At 41.1% G+C, this 22478-nt stretch overlaps 1 protein-coding gene across 5 annotated transcripts in view; it reads left to right on the plus strand.

Moving 5' to 3' along the window:
* naaladl2 (N-acetylated alpha-linked acidic dipeptidase like 2) overlaps positions 1-22478 on the plus strand; it is a 518168-nt gene that overhangs the window by 391353 nt on the left and 104337 nt on the right. For all 5 annotated transcript variants that reach the window (XM_076723158.1, XM_076723166.1, XM_076723175.1 and 2 more), the window contains one exon: positions 650-796. In XM_076723158.1, coding sequence (XP_076579273.1) covers positions 650-796 — 147 coding nt within the window. The remainder of the gene's footprint in view (positions 1-649; positions 797-22478) is intronic.

Below are 22478 nucleotides of genomic sequence, written 5' to 3' on the forward strand. Positions count from 1 at the left end.
TGTTTTTGAATTAATATTACTGCTGCATTAATGTGAATGTTGCATTTTTTTGTAAGTGCTCAACACATAAAGGAACCTGTAATACTTTATTAGAAAAATTCAAAGTCAAAATGGAGATACATGGTTTTCACTGGATGGGAAGGGTATGAAAAATTGTAATCTGAAAATGAACCACTAACTAAAGCTGTCACACCAGTGTAGTAGAGTAAAAAGTACATTTGACTCTTAAATGTGGTGGAGTAGAAGTATATATTTGCATACAATGAAATACTCAAGTACAAGTACCTCAAATTTGTACTCAAGTACAGTACTTGAGTAAATGTACTTGTGTTATTCAATATTCCTTTATTTGTCCCTCAAGGGGAAATTCCAGAGTTATGTTAAATATTACTTTTCACCACAGTCTGTAAGCCTTCTCTTGCTCCAATAAATTCAGTAAAACTTGAACTATGATCTGATGTTTCGGGCAGCTATAGCAAAGTGTTTTCTCTATAACTCATTTAATCCATTAACATGGCAGCAACCTGTTAACCTCTGTGCCTTTTTGCTCTGCGACACCCCGTCTTCTCCTTTTTCTCTTTCCACCAGTGAATCTTGCTCATCCCACTCTGCTTTTCTCTCTCTCTCCGTCTTTTCTCCTCTCTCGCAGAGACAGTTACTGAGTTGTATTCGTGGTGGGAACTGCCCTGGACCCAATGTCAGCTCGCTGCAGTTGCCTGGAGATGTGAATTTCTTCGCCAACCAGCTGGCTGTGCCCACCATGGAGTTTGCCTTCGAGCAGAGCAAAGCAGAAGAGGTACACCTAAGCCAAAACACCAGAATCTTTACTTCCACTGCTCTGACCACTTTGCCTACTGATACCCTCCATTTTCAGATGACCCTCTTATAGCCTTACTTGAATTTTATGCTCAGGTGTAGGACCGCCACAGAGCAGAGGATCTAGTCTGATAAATGCAAGAAAGAGTCATGCCTTGCCTCAGTGTCTGACAGAAAGCTGTGAAAAGATTTAATAGGATAAACTTGTGTGTTTGCCATTGGACACAACTTGTGTGTCTTTAGCTCTTAATTGGAAGTCAGACTTTTCTCGGTGAAGATACAGCAACGTGACAGTAGTCTGTGTGTATCATATGTTGAAGAAAAGTGTCCTACAATATGGCACTGCAGTAATTTGTCCAGTTCTGACACATTGGAGACTGGATGTGTTGACAACCATCTGGAGCCTCTGAGACTAATAGCATTGTTTAGATAGAATAAAATATTTCAACATCATTTACAGACCCAGCTTGACACACTGCAGTATGGATTATGTCTCTATACAAGCAACAAACACACATCACAGAGCTTACAAATTATGCGTATCCTCATAAAAATGCAGTATTGATGTTTGTTGTACTGCCTTGGGGTGGAAACACAGAGATTTAGCCCCAGCTAAATCAGCCCACTCAAATTTGGAACTTCTGGCTAGGATGGCAACTTTGAGCTTAATTAGTGCGAGAGATCTTCATGATGTTTATCTGCCCTCCAGGCTTCTTCACAGCCTCAAAATAATAGGTAGTTGAGGGTGAAATCCACAGCACTGGTTTTCTTTTTTTTTGGGGGGGGGGGGGCAAAACCCAAATGAATTAAACACAGTCTAACACATAAATATGCTTCACTCTACTAGAGGGGAGTCCAGTGCTCACACCTTAGAATTATCTTAATAGCATTCATACTTAAGTGGTATGTTAAAAATCTGTGGGTAATCCCACTTCCTGTATTATGTCATTTCTTTATAGAGACTTAAGGAAAGCTGACAGGGACAGAAAGGTAACATAGTTTCTGTACGAACTTAATTGCTTCACAAGGACAGATGTATCAGGAATCACTCAGAGGAATGCTGAAAGTGATCCTTGGACTTAAGCCCTGCATTCCTCACAGTGTGACTTAAAAAAATATTTATGAAGCTTCCTGCGCTTTTAGCAAGGACTTAGGCAGTTACAAATTGTAAATTAACATAACAGACACAAACTGGGGACAACGCTGCTCATGGTCAACACCTCAACCCCTAAGCCAGTTCCCGGCTTAGAGGTTGTGGGTGTTGTGGGTTCTAATCTTTATTTGTGTGGATAAATAATACGGGTCACTAAGTTATTTATGTTACATATGCAATGACCTATATCTCATCATGACATTTACCAGTTAGCCTTAGTCTTAAATTGCTTAGCCAGGGCTGCACGTCACATGTATTATGCAATATTGTACATGCAGCGATGATGTTGCAGACCCTCTGTGGGCTTCGTTGGTGTATTGTCACTTTTACTACATTCATTTGTCAGGGTCCATGTAGAAAAACATTAACCTCAAAGAGAAAGACACAAACCTCCAGCTAACTGATTGTCCCTTACGGCAACACTCAGTGTTGGCAAACACACTGTCACAATATGACCATGTGTCTTCAATGAAGCTCCGTCCTCATAATTTTAAATAAATGAATGAATAAGTACACCCACAATTTGTAGATTTGCGGCTTGTTTTTCACAAGTTTCTCACTAAGTGCTTTGGAAATAAATGCATCTGGGGAGCAGCAATCAAAGATGGATGTATTACTGCCAAAATTGTCACTTATGTCAGACCCAAAACATTGCGAAGCTACATCTCCTTGCTGCTGTGAGGTTGTGAGTCAATTGGTAATTGCATTCTCCTCATCCCACACAAGGTCAGTCAAGAAGAACTTGTTAACCAAAACAGTATCTTTTAACAACCTCATCGCCATCAATACATGCTCACATCTGCCTGAACACCATCTCCTGAGGACTCCTAACAGGTTAGGACAACTGTGGAGCACATTTTAAAAGTCAAGTTAAAAAAGTTGATAAAAATATCTTTACCTCCAGGCCTAAAAGTAGGACCAAAAATGCACCACTCTGAAAATCTTTGGCCAGTTGGACAGATTTTAAACTCTCAGACACTTGGTGAATCCTGGCTCAGGTAAGTTTCACATATCTAAGATGATGAACTTTACTGTGAGGAGCAAGATCATACATCCTGAAGGCACAGATCAAGTAGGTATTAAGAGCAGTAAGAAATACATGACCTGGATTGGTAACCTGCATGCATTATCACATTAATAGAACCTCCTTCCCCAACAGCACTCTTCTCTCCTCTTGAGCTACAGTGACCTCTTATTGACATTAAGTTATGTTTTCACAATGCAGAGACAGTTATGTAACAGAAGTGTCTAGCAATGTATCACTGTGCTGAAATAGTGGATAGAGTTTTTATAATCTGACAGCCTTCTTGGGTGATTTTTAACAGTTGTATGTGTCATATTTTTAAGTCACATACTGTATTAGTCATAGCTCTCATTTTTGTCTCCCACACACTAAACCCAGATTGTCGTCTGCTCTTTGGTTCTCCCACCATGTCACATTACTGGTGTTGTCATTGCAAATGGTCTGTATTTGAAGGAGGAGGCCATGGAGTTGTGATACTTTTCCTAATTTCTAGATTCTCTCCCACCCAAAAGAAACTTTCTGGATTCAATGCACTGAATTTGAGAAATGGTGGAAAGTAACTTTGTAGATTTACTCAAGAACTGTGTTCAGTTCAAATGTTGTGGTACTTGTACTTTACTTGAGTATGTTCATTTTATGCTACCTTATTTCTCAATTCCATATAACTGACAGATACACAATTGTTAACAGAATAGCAGAAACGTCTTTTATTAAATAGAGAAAAGTCTTCAGTTCTATTATTTGCTCTTCTTGCAATGAAGAAATACTATCCAGTTCTGATATAACTGATAGCATTGAATGAATGGCTGCTTCTCTCACTGTCAACACAAATAGATCTGGCCGCCCGTAGCTGCCAGTAGTTCGTCACCGGATGCTGACTGGTCCAAAAGCATATACGTTCAGCCACAAACGCATTGCTTGAATCCTGTCAAGATGGATTCATGGCACACCTGGTCTTGTGAAAAGGCAAATGGTTCAGATGTCTGCAGCCTCATTTTCACTGTATGGTACAGCTCAGCTTGACTCCAGTCAACTCATTTTTGGTACCAGGTATCTCAGCTGATCATCATAGCAACACTATGAAATTGCCCTGACATCATCTTCAATGCAACACAAACACAGGAACAGTGGAGGATCTTGGAGGGATGGTGTTCTTGACTCTTGATATGTGGCTGTTTGTCAGTAAGGAACAAACTTTTTCAGAAAAGACTGAAGACAACAAAAGATTGGTGGAAAAAACAGGAGCGCTTGGAAAATTCTACATCAGGCGACGAGACAACTGTATTTGCTCTGTTATTCAGCTTGTTTGGAAACTCGAAAGAAGTCATACCAAAAAAGTATTAGGTGCCAGGTACTGTCCACAGCTGTTTTCAATGGTTTTCAATGGAAATCCAAAAAGAACAGTTCCAAGCGAGTTGAGCTGAGTCAAGCCAAGTCATACCATGCACAGGAAATGAGGCATAGATTTTTAACAGTTCCATCAATGAGGCATGTCTCTTGTAACCTCTCACATGGTTTCATTTAAATATCTGTTTGAGGTCCACAAGGTTAAGTTATCCATTATTTCAAAAGAAAGAGAAAAGTTAAAAAAAAAAAATGGAACAGATTTGTGTTGCTGAACGACCCCTCATTACCCCTCCCCCTGCATTTATCTTCTGACCCCTGATTCCCAACCTAGATGTAAAGTACTTCTCCACCTCTAGCTACGACAGTAAAATGATGCTCATACATTGCTGCATCAGTATTAACAACCTCATGTTGTATAAATATATATATGTCACAGAGGGCATTTTATTGTAGAATATATTGCAGGGACAGCACAAGAAAAACAAATAAACAGTCTGACAGAATGGCAGGAGACAAAAGAAGCATGCATGATGATATGTTGCGATAGATTTGTTGTATTGTTGGCTTACAATGGAAGAAATTATATAAGATTACATTGAGCATAGTATTTTATACAATAATTCTAGTAATGTATGTAGCTTTATGGTATGCCATTTTAGGCCAGGGGTGGGGAAGTGTTTCCCTACCTAAGGCCATTTCAGATTCTACAACATCCTTCAAGGGCCATATTACACTATTCAAAATATACATCATACTAATCTCCCCGATGGCTGGAGCTGCTTCTCTTTGGCTGGGTGTCCGATATCACATAGTATTGATAATGATGGTACTTGCAGCTGGTTTTCGAGGGTTCGGTCAGTCAGTCTTGAGTGGATGCGAGCTTTGCAAAAGTTAGTTTTGAAAAGAGCCACTCACAGCAGTGGGCCATGGCTTTGCAAGTCAGTGATTACATGCTGTTTGAGTGTCAGGCACATCAGCTGATTCCACATTAAACAGTGTACCAAGTATTCAGTCCATTTTGTTCACCTTTCATGTCCTCAAATGTCTAGCCAAATACCCGAAGGCATTTTCACTCCCAGCAGCATATTCAGATGCCACAGCAGGCTTTTGTTCTTGTGGAACAGGTAAATGCACAGTGTTACTCTTTCCAGTTGCACTTGCCACAGCTTTAATTTTGCTTCAAATGATTTCGCATTTGAAAGTAGAGAGGTGAGGAGCTGGCTGGAGCTTGAGGTTGCAGCTTACAGTAGTACATGGCATGAAGGCCAAATCAAAGCCACTTGCTGTCACTGAGTTCACAGCAGGTTTTCCTTCATCTCTGAGTTATGTGAGACAAACTGACACTTTGGAACAAATGTACTTTTTCTGGGTTTAGTAGCTCTGCCATGGCAACAAGGCACTCTGTCATAAATTCATCTTCTGAATCAGGTTTCAGCCTCTTAGCTATTAGCTCGCTCACCACAAAACTTGTCAGTATAACACTGTCTCTGTCAGAATGTGGTCTTGAGAAATAATCCAAACTCTGCCAAAGAGCATTAAATTTATCCAAACACATTTGTCCTTGCAGCTCATCTATTTTAGCATGTTAGCGGCTGTAATGACTCTTGGGATTATAGCTATTACTTTTTAGCACTGCGAGTATGCACCCACAAACTAACTCAGGTACACTGACTTGACTTTCACTTCAGCAAAGACAAATAAAATTTTGTCAATTTTTCTTGGAAATCGCAACACATGATATCATTGACATGATACCAACCTCTATGTACATGTTGCATTCATGGGTTACTTTATGGGTTACAGATTATACATTTGTCCAATGAAGTGCACTCATCATCGCACAGTGATTTCCAATGATGGAAGATTATTTGAGACATTTTCTTCTGGAATATTTTCTTTAAAATAAATAAAAGAATGCTTTCAGCTCAGTTGAGACAGAAACCTGAAAGGGGCAAAGATTAGAGAAGACACAGGATAATGTATTCAAGCAGATACATGTGGCCCCAACACACAAGCACTTTGAGTAATTTCTGCCTCTGTGTTCCAACGTTGTTCAATATTCCAGACCACTATATGTGGTCTACTGTGTGTGTAATTGTATTCATCCATCCTCATATGCCCAATAAACAGAGGTGTGGTGCTGGTAATGTGTATGAAAACCACCAGATGTTGTGAAGCAGTGCCACAGTGTTCGTGACAGGAGTGTGGTTCGATGAACATTTGTTTTCTCATTTAGCATCTGTTTTCCTCTCACTCCATGAAAGTTGTCTCTTCTGTGTTGTAATGTTCCTCACACTGTCCTGCGATTTTTCACCTCCTGCTGTAATTTTACAAAGTTTGTTGTACAAAGTTTGCATGGTTGTTTTAAGATGATTTATTTGCATTTAAGAGTGGGTTAGGGTAAATTAGTGTGTTTGTGAAATGAGGATGATCTGCAAAGTCAAACCTGCCTGTGCAAAAAAAAACTTTTTTTTTTTTTTCCTCTCAGTACATATTACCAACATGAAAGAATGATATGAGTAGAAGCAAAGTTGGCCAGGTGAACAATACAACCATCATATCATTAGAATCAGGTTGATGTAACACAATACTCTCAAAAAAATCCTTCAGTAGAGGTTTCTTTACCACTGCACAGAACTCTGGAAGTAAAATTCCACCCCATTGGTGCAATGTGTGGGAGATGTCTCTGACATATGTCATCAAGCACTGGCTTTGGGGACCTGGAAGAGAAATCAGACAGGCTGGTTAGGTGTGAGGAGAATATCTGACATCCCCTCATCCTTGCTGTTCCTTGGTTCAGGGCCACATTGAGGTTCAGGTGGGGATTAATAGAGCCAGAAGGATCTTAATCTTGACATGGACTCTTCCCAGACAATTGTTGTCTTCCAAACATAAAGACTAGGGCTCCAACATTTTGTCCATTTGCCTTCTGTGATGTCCTCTCTTTGATAGCATTATTGTTTAAAACATAGCAGAGCATAGAAGAAAGCTCTGCAAATAATTAGTAGGAGTAAATCTATCCACCATAACAACAAATTGTCCTTCCAGGCTTCATCTTTAATTTCTTCTCTCACTACGTCAGTAATAGCTGTAATTATGTCATTGTAGGTTGTAACCAGTGTGCCAGTAAACACTTTATTGTTTGACAGGCTGTAATATAAACCTTTGTTGTGTTCAGACAAAGGAAAAGAAGCTCCACATAATTCCCTCTAATATTTGATGTGTTCCCTTCATTGTGACCCCTAAAATGAGCTCTCTGCAGCAAAAAGACAACACAGTTGCCTTGTCCTGCTTTTCATGGTCGCTATGTCGCCCAAGCTTTTGGATGTTTCTTTGGAATTAAATGCTTCCGATACAAACTGCAGACCGGCACTTTTGCATCTTCCCTTCAGCTTCATCTGGCGCTGACTCAATTTCAGCTACACACCAATCTGATCCCCTGACCACAAATGTATTTACAAGTGGACTACCACACAACTGTCCTGTGTCTGACTATCTTAGCCGGGTTAGCTTTTATCCAGCTGACACTTTAGCAAGAAACAATCATGGAAAATACCTGTCATGCCTTTGGTTAACAGTTAGTTATAAAGGTCACAAATAAGTTCAAAATGTTTAAATGCATAAGTTAATTTCATGGTTAAAAACTGTTAAAATGCTGTGGTTAAAAGTTATCAGAGTGAGACACCCTTCGTAAAGGATCGTTTTGGTTTCTGTAGAGTGGATGCTCATCACGTCAATAGACAATCTTTGGTAATTTTTCTCTCACGAGAGACTGGCTAGCAGTACGCTGTGTTGACTTCAAAGCCTTTGAGCCTCGGGAAATTTTCATCTATGTAAGTATCACGTGTACAAAGCACTTATCTAGAGGCCATGAATGTTGTGAATTAGTGTTTGCAAAGTCAGTTGTGTTCCGTTGGCGGATGCCGATGTTACCGACGTGTATTAGCTACATGTTTGTGTTAGCATACCACATTTACTACATGTTGACTACAAGATGGCTCCATAAAAACAAGAAAAGAAAGCCTTGTGTATGGAGTTTTCTTTAGTGGTTCGCTAGCTGTGTAGCAGCACACAGACACGTGTTGTGAGGACAGCACAATACTAGTAAGCACACTCACAGCTGAAAGGTGACATCAAATGGATGGAACTAACAACAGTGACCTAATCTTGGGTTTCTCCACTGTTGCCACAGCCAAAAGCCAAACATGTCTCGGCCCAGGACCCCTTCCTTTACTTAATCACCCTCATTGACCATTCACTTGAAGTTGGTAAACAATGCGTCATCTCCAGCCTCCTGCCCTCCCCAAGCTTTGGCGATGTCAAATTCAGTGGTGCCCCTCGACTCCGTATATGCGAGATGGCGCTGTGTTAAGTGGCAGCCTGTTGCAGTAGCTCTGTCATTAAAAATAGAAGAGATAGGAGAGGTAGGAGAGGTTAAGGATGGGATTGGTGGACAATACTGTTGAGTAACTGATTATTTTCAAACAGGGAGTAGGTTCTGATTTGATGAGGTAGGAGCACACTTACAGTGATCTTAATTAACAGGATCGGACATGACAGATGCCGGTGCAGAGACGAGGATAATTTATGTACAATGCTTACAACAAAGAGAATTAAAACCTTTACTAAAAGGGTTAAAACTAAGCTAAATAAAATACCACTAGGCGGGGGTAAAACTTTCGTGACAAAAACAACAACTAGAGTCTTTCTAAAACGGGTGGCCAGACCGGATACATCGCAGCCAAAGGCGGTGGGGGACTATACTTCGTCGGGTGCTCCAGGCGCCTGAGCTGTCCTTCCCGGCAGCGTCACGGAGGCCACCTGTAAAATAAAATAAAAAAAAAAAATGTGCGGCCAATCGGTTGTCCTTGCAACAAGCAAGTTTACTCGGGTGGCGCAACACACATCAGAGCGCTACTCAGGCATAACAGGTTACTCACACACCACGCAGAGCGCTGTGCCCTGCCGCTGTGGATATGCGACGTTGTAACGCTTTCTGCCTGGGTCTGCAGCCCACTGGTCAAGTTGTTGCCACTTGTCGTCCGCTTGGCGTCTTGCTAACCTTCCACTGCCTCCTCATATTGTCCGGTATCACTCTGGCGTCTTCGTTTTTTGTGCGTTGTCGTCACGCTCCTCCGTTCTCTGTCTCCGCGTCTCTGTTTCCAAGTCTCTCTTCCACGTCCCTCTCCCTGCTCCTCTTTTGTACCCCTGGCCATTCTCTTTTTTTCGTTCTTAATTGGTGGAAAGACCACCTGTTGGTGGAAAAGGCAAAACTTCCCAGGTGCAACTAATTCGGCATTTTATGTAACGTTCACGGGCAGTGGTAATTTAAGAAAACAGTAACATGCACTATAAACACATAAAACCATAAAAAGTAAATCACACAATAAAAGCATGCAATAATAAATAATCATAAAATATATAAAAAAACATGAATAATCAAGACAAAATCCTACTGCCTGTGACATATACAAAATATATATACAGATGTATAAACAAATATATATACTGAGAACCAATTTATACCGAGATTTTTTGTTTCTTTTATATTCTATTTCTTAACTGTGCTTTTGGTAACTCTGTTGCGATGTTTGCTGCACAGTTTTACAACTTTTTTGGTGGCCTCTCTGTTACTTTTGCACTCTTTGGAATGGAGGGCCATACAGAGGGGAGTGGGGGCATTGTCTACACACGCGAGCAACTGATCCCACTGTGTAAACCAACGCTGCTGCCCGGAGAGAGGACTGTAGTCCCGGACGAGCTGAAGAAATGACGTTGGGGATGCAGAGCTGGAGCCAAATGGAGGGTGAAGGCATGGAGATACAGACTGTCCATCCCGATGATCATCGCGGGGAACGTGAGGTCCTTAGCAAATAAAACAGATGAGCTTGTGCTGGTCAGGTCTCAGTGGGAATACCGACAGTACAGCCCTATGGCCTTCACTGAATCATGGCTGCATTCAGACATCCTGGACCAGAGCGTGGAGGTACCCGGCTTCAGCTGCGTGCGAGGGGACAGAGACGTGGCTCGGAGCGGTAAGAAGGGAGGAGGGATTGCGCTCTTTGTGAATGAGAAGTGGTGTAATCTCAGTCATGTTACCGTTAAGGAACGTTTCTGTAGCCCAGACATTGAGCTGCTAGCTGTGGGGATGCGGCCTTATTATTTGCCTCCGGAGTTCACGTCTGCCATCATGATCACTCTTTACATCACCTCACAGAGTACATCAATTCTATGAATGGACCATACTGCCAACCCGGACTGTTGGCTGCTTTCCCAACAACAAGCCCTGGATCACCAGTGAACTGAAAAGTCTGCTGAACAGGAAGAAACAAGCTTTCAGGTCAGGGGACAAAAAAAAAGTGAGGAGTGTTCGACACGAGATGCCTACAGGAGGAAGCTGGAGGTTAAACTCCAGCAGAACAGAGTAAACGATGTGTGGACAGGAATGAAGGACATCACAGGGCCCAAGGCAAAAGATAGACCAGCAGGCAGCAGCCTTGAGAGGGCCAATGAGCTAAACCACTTTTTCAACAGGTTTAGCTCACAGCCAGGAGTGGCCCTACATTCCCCCACCCCCCTCACACCTAACCACTATCCCAAGCTTTCTCCCTCCAACCCTCAATCCCCCCGATGATCCCTCCCTTAGACTCAACTCCCACGTCCCCCACCATCCCCCACAGCACCCCAACCACTAGCACCATCCTCTGCCTGACTGTGGGCCAGGCAAAAAGACAGCTGGAGATGCTGCACCTGGGCAAGGCTGCTGGCCCTGGCGGCATTAGTTCCAGAGTCCTGAGGACTTTTTCCAACAAGCTGTCCGTGATCCTGGGAAACCCCTGAGCCTGCAGAGAGTCCCGGTCCTGTGGAAGACATCCTGCGTGGTTCCTGTTCTGAAGAAGAAGTCTCCATCTGGCCCCAACGACTACCGACCCGTTGCCCTTACATCACTCACGATGAAGGTGCTGGAGAGGCTGGTCCTGGCCCACCCTGACCTCAGGTGAAATCATCACTGGACCCTGTACAGTTCACCTACCAACTCCATCTGGGTGTGGACGACGCCATTATACACCTGCTGCAGCGTGCTCACTCCCACCTGGATTGTAGCAGCAGCACGGTGAGGATCACTTTCTTTGATTTCTCCAGTGCATTTAATACCATTCAGCCGCTGCTCCTGGGTGAGAAGCTGTGAGTGATGAGCAGTGAGTCGGCGCGCTCACAATCTCCTGGATTACTGAGGCAATGTTCTGTCTGAGACCGTGGAAAGTAGTACAGGAGTGCCACAGGGGACTGTTCTGTCTCCGTTTCTCTTCACCTTGTACACCTCAGTATAACTCTTGATCGTGCCACCAACCGTGCCAAGTTTTCTAGTACTCAGTGGTAGTGGGTGTATAAAGGACAAACAAGAGGAGGAATACAGAGCAGTGGTGGACGATTTTGTGGAATGGTCTGGTATATGTGTGGCCAAGGCCAAGGAGATGGTTGTTGATCTCAGAAGGAACAGGAGGACCACACAACCACTGTGTATTCTGGGGGAGAATGTCATAGTGGTGGAGGATTACAAATATCTTGAGCGCTCCTAGACAACAGACTGAACTGGAAAACTAACATCAATGCTGTTTACAAGAAGGGGTTGAGCAGACTATTTCCTGAGGAGGCTCAGATCATTGATTGTATGCAGCAAGATGTTGGAGATCTTTTACCAGTCTGTTGTTGTCAGTGCAATCTTCTTTGCTGCAGTGTGCTGGGGGAGCAGCATCGGAGCCGGCAACACAAACAGACTGAACAAACTGATCAAGAGAGCTGGCTCTGTTATTGGCTGCAAATTAGACACTTTTGAGGAGGTGGTGGAGAGGAGGACAATGGACAGACTGTCATCCATCATGGATTGCCCTGAACATCCTCTTCACCACCTCGTGGACAGACAGCGGAGCTCCTTCCCTTATAGACTGCTCCAGCTCCGCTGTCACAAGGACCACTTCAGGAAATCATTCCTGCCACGAGCCATCACACTGTACAATAGCAACTTAAACAGTAAATCTACCAACCTCACAAACCCCAATATTACATGTAACATATTACAATGTTACAAATTTATCTGCAATATTGGACACACTGTCTATTGTTTACATTATTTATCATCTACACCTGCACATTTTTTTTGTAACTACTGTAAATACTTGTTTATATACTTAGTTATACTGTATTTTTATTATATCATACTTTGAGCAATATCAATCAATATTATAGAACATGTATTATACATTATAATACATATTATATAACTATATATTTAGTTATACTTAGTTGTATTTTTAAAAAAGTGCTGTTATTCTTGTTTATATATTGTTACATTTTTAAACAATTGTTGTATATATTTTGTGTTTGTATGTTTAAATTGCTACTGCAACAGAATAATTTCCCAAATTGGGATCAATAAAGAAACAGTCTAGTCGTATCTGGCTGAAGGGTTATTTCACATCTTTTTGCACCTTTTAATACTAGTTGTTTTACCTCTGATAATAGAAATTCAAGCATTCCTGTCCATATAAGTTAAAGTTGATAACTAGACCCCTGCAAGGATTGTTACTCCAGTGTCACTGTATTGAGACCATGCCCACCACCCAAGAAGTATAAATTTTAACTTCATAATACATAATACATTGACTGCCTCTACTCACCTAAATCTGGATTACTGCATGTGAGGTTCTTAACCAACAAGTGCTTCGCATGTCCAGATATTACTGACACTTACAACCTTGATCCATTCCTCATCACTGAAACCTGGATAAACCAGGATGACTCTTATATACAGAGGTGCCGCCCCCTGATTCCCACTTTTTTAACCAGCCCTGATCCTCTTGTTGAGGTGGAGGATTAGCAATTATTTAAAGGAACATGTCTTGCTCTCTTGTCTCAGTTGGCCAGTTCACATCCTATGAATCATTATCCTAACCTTTGTGTCTTGATTTACAGACCCCCAAAACAATTAAATGCCTTCATCAGTGAATTCTCTGAACTATAACCATATTATGCCAAACCACAAGAGGGTTTCAGTACTTGGTGACTTTAACATGTATCACATCATGTCTGTTGTCCTTCTCAACCTCTTGCCAAAGAATTCTTATTCCTTATTGAATCTTTGATCTTGTTCAGTCAAAAACTATTCCACTGCTTGTCAAAACCATTCTCTGGACTGATTTTATCCTCAGGTATCTGCACCGCTAATTTTAACCTGAACAATATCTGTTTTGAATCATAAATCCATTTTATTCGATGTACAGCTTTCTTTCTCCACTCCTGCACAAACTGCTCCTGTATGCTCTAGTATACTCAGCTCAACCACTGCTAGTCAGTTTCCTACTGCATTGAGAGCCACGCTAACCACCTGCCAAATTGAATCTTCCCCGTCATTAACCACAGAGTAATTGCCCTCAGTTGCCCCTTCACAAGAAGACCTTGCAAACGAAAAACCTTTCCAGGGCTCAATGACCAGACACAATTGATTAGAGGGGACTGCAGGAGAGCAGAGCTCAAGTGGCAGAAAGACAGGCTTCAGATCTCCTATGATATCAACATCTTTGACAAAATCCCAGCTGTCTGTGAAGGATGGAAGATGCATCTCTGACGTGGAGGCCCTCAAGGCTCAGTCCTTGGTCCCCTCTTACTTTCCATCTATATGCTTCTGCTGGGCAAAAATTTACAGAATCACAGTATCTCTTTTCACTGTTACACAGGTGACACAAAGCTGTACCAGACTAGACCTACTACCCTCACTAAATGTGTGGATGACATTAAAGGATGAATTAACTTTCTACAATTCAATGAAAACAAGACAGGGATCATAGTGTTCTGCTTCCTCAAGCATTGCTCCCCAGGTCCTAAACCAGTTATCCAATCATAGCAGACCATATGCAAAAACTGTGGAATAATATTGGACAATACTCAGAAATTTGAGCAAGTTGGCACAGTTGTCAAATATAGCTTCCCAGCTCAGAAATCTATGGCTACGGTCAGGATCTTTTGACCGAAAGAGCTAGAAAAAAGTCACCTATGCTCAAATATCCTCAAGACTTGATTGTTGGAACTCCCTATATTTTGGTATGAAACAGGTTTCTATTCAGTGCTTACAACAAGTTCAAAATGCTTCGGTGAGACTCCTATGCAGATGAGAAAAAAGGGAACATATTCCACATGTATTATCATTTTTGCACTTGCCCCCCATTCAGTATCAAATTCCTTACAAGATTCTTCTGTTTGTGCTTAAAGCCCCATGTGGTCTCACCCCAACCTATATTACAGAACTTTTATCCACATATAGTACAGCTATAAGACCTAAGAGCTGTTAATCATCCCATGATCTTGTTAAAAACTTCTTGGAGACCAGGCCTTCTCAGAAGCTGCACCAAGACCCTGGAATAGTCTCCCTGAAAATTTTGGATCAGCAGAGTCTCTTGACTCTTTTAAAAGATGTCTTTTACTCTCCTGCGATGATTCTCAACATCATTTGCATTCTGTCTGTGTGTGTATGTGTGCACTATGTATTATGGGTGTATTTTAAGTACTCAAGTCTTGTGATAACAGTTTTAAATAATTATGTCTGTTGTAATGTACAAACAAGGTTGGTTTTTAAAGCGCTCTATAAATAAATTTACCTTGACCATGACCATGTGTTGTTGCTGCCTAGCTGAGACAAGTGTGGTTTGTGAAACCTCCATGACACTGTCTCTGTCACAAAGATGAAATGCCCCTGCAGTGCTGTTTCACCTCTGCTTGACCGCGGTGAGCCACTGTGGTAGTAGAGGTCCCCAGAGACAAAATCAACCCATACAGGACATGCATGAACTGTTTCTTCTTTTCTTTTCTTTTCCTTTTTTTTTTTTTTTTTCTTGCATTTCAATATCCGCTTGTAGTGACTACAGCATTCACAAAATTTTTATGGTTATTTTTAGGCACTGGCAGTCACATTTAAGTGCAGAGATAGATGTCATTTTTCATCACCGCTATAGATAGATAGATGGGTTATACTGTACCCTACAGAGGCATAGTGACAATACAACAATAAAATACAATGAAAGAAAACTCCTAGAGGCTAAATCAGAGTCTGATTGGGTTAATAGTTCCTTTAATTCATGTTTCACTTAGACTACTGTCTAACTGCTGTCATTTAAAACAGCCACATTTTGTGGCAAAACCAAATAATTTCAACAGAATTACTTGGCTTGCTGTCTTACTGTCAGCCGGAAGCTAACTGACCACTGACATGGTTTCAGCTCCCTACCATTTTAGCAGTTAGCTCATTATCTACAATAGTTAGCCAACTAACCCTGCATTTCATAGAACCACATAGGTCCTGAAAATGCACAGATCAATTTTGCTGTGACGCTTTTTGGACTAAAAATTAATTTTGCTGATGGTGTCAATATCTGGTTTATTTTGAATCTTTTTTAAGTTTCTTAAGTGGCCTCACTCTGGCCTCTCCTGTCCCACAGTAATTCTGTATGAGGTCCTGTTTGCAGAGATATTTTCCAGCCTACAGCGTGATTAACCATTATTCCAGTTTTCTTCTGAACAATTGGCAGTGGAGTGGAAAGTAAGATACATATTACACATACATCCGTAAACTTAATTCAACACATATTTGACAAGCTGGTTTGAATTTGGCAGCAATTTCATCACACCCGTTCTCCAGGAGCACATCAAGTCTTAATTTATTATTGCCTCATACAGCAGAAATACCATTTTATTACACCAATTTACAGTGACATTTTGTCCATTTCGAATGGTATTCCTCAGCCTGCGTGCTGTGCTGTAAAACACAGTAAATGGAGTCTTGTTAAGTGGCAGTAGATACCTGTCAGTGCCTCCAACTGTCCTGGAAGTCTAAAGCTAATGTGAATCAATAGAAAGATATTACATCTGCATCCAGTTCTCCCCTGCACAGCTGTCAGGCCAAAACCCCCTTTGGTGCTTCAGGTGGAGATGATACCAGCGACCAGTCATGCAAGCTAAGGCACACTAACACACACCCATGAGCATGTGTGTGTGCACATATGCATATCTCCATCTGACACAGCTTACTTGAAGTAATTCCATGAACAACTTTGAAGATGGGGATGAGTGAGGGTGAGAGGGCATGTGAATAAAGTCTGTGGAGTAGATGGAGGAAACACGGTGAGAGTGAGGAGGAGGAAACAGGTGGAAAAGTAAGAGTAACATGATGGGTTGTGAACATCAATAAATCATTACCATATTAAATTTCAGACATTAGCACAAATTACCATGTACCTCTGCCAAGAGGCCTCTCAGTCTCTAGAGGACCCTCAGTCTCTTGAGTCTTCTACACTGCACTTTTCACTAATTTGATGGATAAGTGTAGCGCACAAAAAGAAACAGTGATGTCACCACTCCTTTTTTCAGACTTTAGAAAGCTCCTCCAGAGCCACAGAAGACATTACAGCAGTTACTCCCCATGACAACGAAACTGATCTCTATGTGTAAAATTGGTGGAGTGGCCTTTTATGCAGTCCATCCATCTATTCATTTTCTAAACCCTCTCCAGAGTCATGGGGGGTAGAATCTGTCCCAGCACACATTAGCTGAGAGGTGTTAACAGCCTATCACAGGGTTAACATATATCATCATTTAGACACATCATTTACACTCAATTTCACTCATACAGCTAATTCATAGCTTTCTGCATGTTGTAGATCTGGGAGAATACCAAGTCATGACATTCTCAGTGTGAGGTGAGAGTAGGAATGTCCTGGACTGCCATTGTTAGTGCTCTAACACTTGAGTACTAAAAATACAACATACAACATGAGCCTTTACAATACATGAAAGTAGCAAGCATTCAGTTTTACTTTTAAACCATCAGACATGTGAAGGTGTCAGGCTGATGATGCCAGAGGCATGCACTGCTTATAAGATAGAACATCAACACATGTCAACACCCGGTATTCTCAGCATCATATAACCAATTTCCATTTCTCATGGCGTGTCTGCACAGATGGTGTTTCAATTGTATTTTGTAGTCACTCGTCTCATGTGCCTCTGCAGCAACATTATACACACATTACGCTTCATATCTGTTTTCTTCCGTTTTGTGCATGTGATGACAATGACTGTCTGTTGCGTTCTGAGCACTGTCAAAATGCAGCTGACCAAGCATTTGATCATCAAGTGGCTGCCCACGACCACATTCGGCCCCACCAAAGCTTCCCAGTCCGGCCCACGCTATTTGTATGAATTCAGAAAATGCACACATCTAACATTACTCACCAGTGGAAGAGGTCCAGTCTCCTGAGAGTGATCACTCATTTAATGAGCCAAAAAATCCATATTTCATAATTCACTCATTCTGCGCTATCGGATTATTCTAAAACTCCGTCCTCTCTACTTGTACAGTCACCCTCAAATTCTCGGCCCAGTTGACAGAGAATCAGTAAGCTTGCCTATTTGATGCAAGAGATGTCACATGGGTTTATTTTTGTTGGCCAACTGTTGTACTGAGCCACAAACTGAGTATTTTTGTTTGTTTCTTGGGATCTTGAAGAGATCTTTTTTTTGTTGAGATCAGAACTCGTTCATGGGTAGTTGAGCTGTAGGTTTTGTACTGAGCACTGGCTGTCCCCTTGTTTGAACTCTGAGAGCATTGTTTTGTTCAGTATCTAATTTTTATTATCAATTTTCTGTTTTTATAAGTCTGTTCACACTGATGTTGGTAATTAAAAAATAACATTCATTTTGTAAGTGAAAAATAAAAAAAATGGAGCAATAATGGGTTAATTAGCCCTCACTATTTTGTTTTTGAAAGTCCGTCCCCCACAGTGTCTGCTTGAAAAAATGCTGGCCCCTGGACAAATGTAGTTGATGACCCCTGCTCGATCCTGTGCCTGAACATATCCTGTGTTGACACAGATGAAAGACGAAAGCTGTTAACGTGCTGCTCACACTGCACCTCCTGTGTGGGCACAGTGTTTGAAGCTTTTATACCAGTGCCTGAAGGATGTACCATCATTAACTTTAATCAGTTTCAGTGTTTTTTTTTACATTGTCCATATAGGAATGTCCATCTTTTGGACCTTTTTGTCTTTTTGCAGTCACTTGTTATATTATGTATCATTAGACTCTCCCTAAATTTTTTAATATTTGCTCTCCAGTTTTTCCTATATGAGCTGACATGTATCTTGTTGTATAGCACTTTTACATGCTGTTGAACATATGACTATACTCCTGCAGGGATATTTTGAATATTCATGTTTTAAATATTTTTATGGCCTTATCTGGGCAGTCAACTAATTTCCATGTAAACAGACGATAAAGCACAGTCTCACAGTAGCTGACTCAACAGCAGTGATTTATTGGTGGATGAGCTGTTTGGTCCACTTAACATTACTTGGGTGGAAGATCATCCCTTTCTGTATGTCTAGCATTTTATTTAGCACTCCAAATACTGATTGTCCAGAAAACTGTGACCAATCTTTTCATGACAGAGCAGTTTGTTTATGAAAGAGATTATTTATCCTCAAGTCCCTTAAATGGCCTCTGAGTCACCACATGAAGCTGGAGATTGGAACACGAAAAAGTTATCTTTAAGCTGTTGTTTGACTCAGTCAAGGGTTATTTCAAGTTGAGGGTAGATCTGAAGTTGAGGAAGATAGCATGAAATTTGGATCAAATATCTATTGTTTTGATGTCTGCATGCCCATGTGCTTTTTAAGATAATGTGTATAAACAAACTTTGTTCTCGTGTTTGCCACTTTCCTTGCACTTCTGTGTAATGTTTCATTACACTTCATTAGAGCTGTGGGAGTCAGTGACAGCATTGAAAAGACTGGATGTGTTTGCATGTGGGAGTCGTTGTCCACGCTTCTCTTTTACGGCAGGTTAAAACCATGGCACAATTTCTTTCCTCCCTGAGTTCCAGTTGAAACACCTGCGGCTCAACATTAACAGCATGGCATTGCAGTATATCCGACTGTAAACTTTACCTGTTGCTTTTTAGCCTCCACTCTTTGGTTGAGTGTGTGTGCTTGTGTGTGTGTGTGTGTCAGTGTCACCTATGTCTAAAAACAATGAGAACCCCAGACTTGGACCAATCTTGAGACAGATGTTTTGGTCAACAGCTGGCAGTTTTTTCCATTTTCATTGCTTTAATATTCCTAAACAGATTTGTGTCAGTCAGTGAGCTTGATGGTGCTTGTTGCTGATTGGTCAAAGAGTGTCTGCATCATTAATGAGCGACAACACATCTCCCAGTGCATCATTTGTCTTGAAATGACTCAGCATCCTCCACTCTGACCACTAAAACATAGAGAAAAATACTGTATACTCTAACAGTACAAATAATTCCACTACTTCGACTAAACTAAACTGCACTGAAATTACCCACAAAACACCAACCTTTATCAAACGCCTCTCCACCCCGGTGTTTGATGGTTTGACACTCCACACAGAAATCAAATCATTCCTCTGTGAAACGTCACTGTTGGAGACGTAGCTGTCACTTGTTCCTCCTGTCAGCCTGATGCACGTCAAAGCCCTGCTGAACAAAGTTTTACACTGAATCAGCCTCATCTGTGAGCATGTGTGACTGACTGTGGTTAAAAAAAAAAGAAAAGAAAAAAAAAAAAAACAGTTGCCAGATGTTTCATCATGCCCACTATACTTTGAAAACAGTCTGCTTTAAGCCTAAACTTACAATGTACAGTTACTTATCAGCTCAGCTGACAACGGATTTGCCTTATCTGAAATCCAATATAGCTTTGATTCACAAAATGCTTATCATAAAAAGTGACAAGTCGAAAGCTCAGAAAGGTTCAAGCCAAGTTAAATCTTTTCTCCTACCAAATCTCCATTGATCCACTTAGCCATATTGTGCATCTCCACCCACATACTGCAGTTACAGGGATTCAAAACTTTGTGCTAATCTTAGGGTTGCCATTCATATTCCCTTAAAGGATCATCGTGGTTTATTAAAAGGTGATTTTTTTTTTCACATTTGTAGCCACTGTTTCTATCAATTAAGATGAGATTTCTGAGATCTGAGAACATGATGCCATCAAAGAGCTCCATCTGGCCGGGAAATGTAAGTTGTTAGGCGATCTGATGGGTTGTCAACAAACCAAATTAGCACTTTAGCCAAATGCTCTTAACTTTAGACGACAAATTATCCATATAAACATATCCAAATACACGGACTGTATGTTAATGCTAGGTGGCATTGGTCCCCATTTCCAGATGCCTCTTTAAGGTAGCTCATTCTCTCTTCTTTCACAATGCCATAGTCTGCCTCTTGCTCGTGGTTTTCAATCTTTTCCCCAAGCATCCAGTCTTCTTTCTCTTAATCCTTAGTGTCTGGTCCTCACGCCTATTCTCACATCATGTAGGTAGCATTTATTCTTTCTGGTAAACTATGACCTTAAGGTGTCACAGCTGCACATTTAAATAAAAATCAGACAGACTTTTCAAAGGCCTGTCCATTTATTATAAAATACAGTATCTTCCTATAATATTCCAATGCTATGATATATACTATGAATTCAATATAATACAGATTAATGTCAGCCTAGTAAGACAAGTAAATCCTATTAAAAAAAAGTAGGTAAACTGATTTAAGAGTTTACCCTCTACTGCATGTCTTTGTTATTAATCTTCAGCACTCCTCCCCCTGTTGTCCTCTTACCCTCTTTGTATATCACCCACACCACTTACTAAAAAGTGAACACATCTCTCCATCTCTCTTTGTCTTGCCCCTGCAGCACCCAACTCTCTCAAACACACACTCATACACACCCTCAACAGATGTTCAGTCCAATCAACTGGATTAGAGGGTTTAGTATCGGTATCAATTACCTCCTCAGGAACAGACGTTGCTGAAATTTGTCCCTCGGCAAACTCCCAGACCCTCTGGAGTCTGTGGAGGAGATGATGGAGATGAAAGAGGGCAATTTCATTTTCATACTGTAATTTTTTGTGTGCTCTTTAGAGAAATCCTTCATTTCATGTTTCATTTTACAGACACATTTTGTGAGCGGGAAAATAATAAGGTTCTGACTGTCAAATCTGGGATTTCTCAGTATCTTGAAACTGTGTTTTGCCCAGATAGAACCATATAACTCCAAGGTCACTATTCACAGTGGATCTATCTTTTTCCATAAAGTACATTGACTCTCAGTATCGGGACATCTTACTGCCACTGGCATGGCAGCTGTTTGCCATTCTTTTTAGGATAGAAATCACTTACTCTTGTACTGCATGTCCAAGGCTTCAAATTGAATATCAAATCTATTCTGTGCGTCTGAAAATGCCATGAGCTTCATCTTAATTTATTTCCTCTTCTGTTTTGATTAACCCACTTCATACTTAATGTGCCGCTGATCCAGTTTCAACATGCGGCCATTAAAGTGTCATCAATTATAATCTAATCGAGTGTAATTGACAATAATGTTTTGTTTTTAGTTCATAAACAACCAGTGATCAGCACTGGTGGTCCCAGTTTAATCCACAATTGTTTTGTACATTACACACAAATCAATACCTGTATAAGTGATAGACCTATATATATGTTTAAATGTGCTCCCTAGATGTTAGGGACAGGTTGGCTGCAAGAATCCAGGATCATGTTGATTTAGTTTTTGGAAATATATTGCACAAACCAGTGTGTAAACAAAGAAACATGACTTCGGTGTTTTATGGGCCATCATGTGCTGTGACTGTGTTTTTGTGAGGGAGGGACCATCTCTCGGTGACACCATGATAACAGTTGAATGAATGGTGCTTGAATGGACGTGTTTACTGTGGAATATAGACACGCCTTCTTAGGTAACAGGAGGAGGAAGGGAGATTCCCAGCAGCTGGAAAATGGCTGGAAACTGGATCCCAGCCGGCTTACAGCGGAGACCCTCTGGTTGGGAGTGGGAATTTTAGATGGCTAAGACTGTGGAAAATGCAGATAATTCAGACAATAGTAAAGCAAAAAGGAAGAATAATAAGAAGAGAAAGATTGAGTAGAAGTTCCAAAGAGGCTCGGTGCTAGAGCAATTCAACTTGGTTGCCTGTCTCGGTTAGTATTCAGGTGAACACCCAATAGTGAACAAAAGCTGCTACAACAGGCTGCCACTCATGTGGTGCCAT

Source organism: Chaetodon auriga, chromosome 3 (assembly GCF_051107435.1).
Source record: "Chaetodon auriga isolate fChaAug3 chromosome 3, fChaAug3.hap1, whole genome shotgun sequence".
Lineage (NCBI taxonomy): Eukaryota > Metazoa > Chordata > Actinopteri > Chaetodontiformes > Chaetodontidae > Chaetodon > Chaetodon auriga.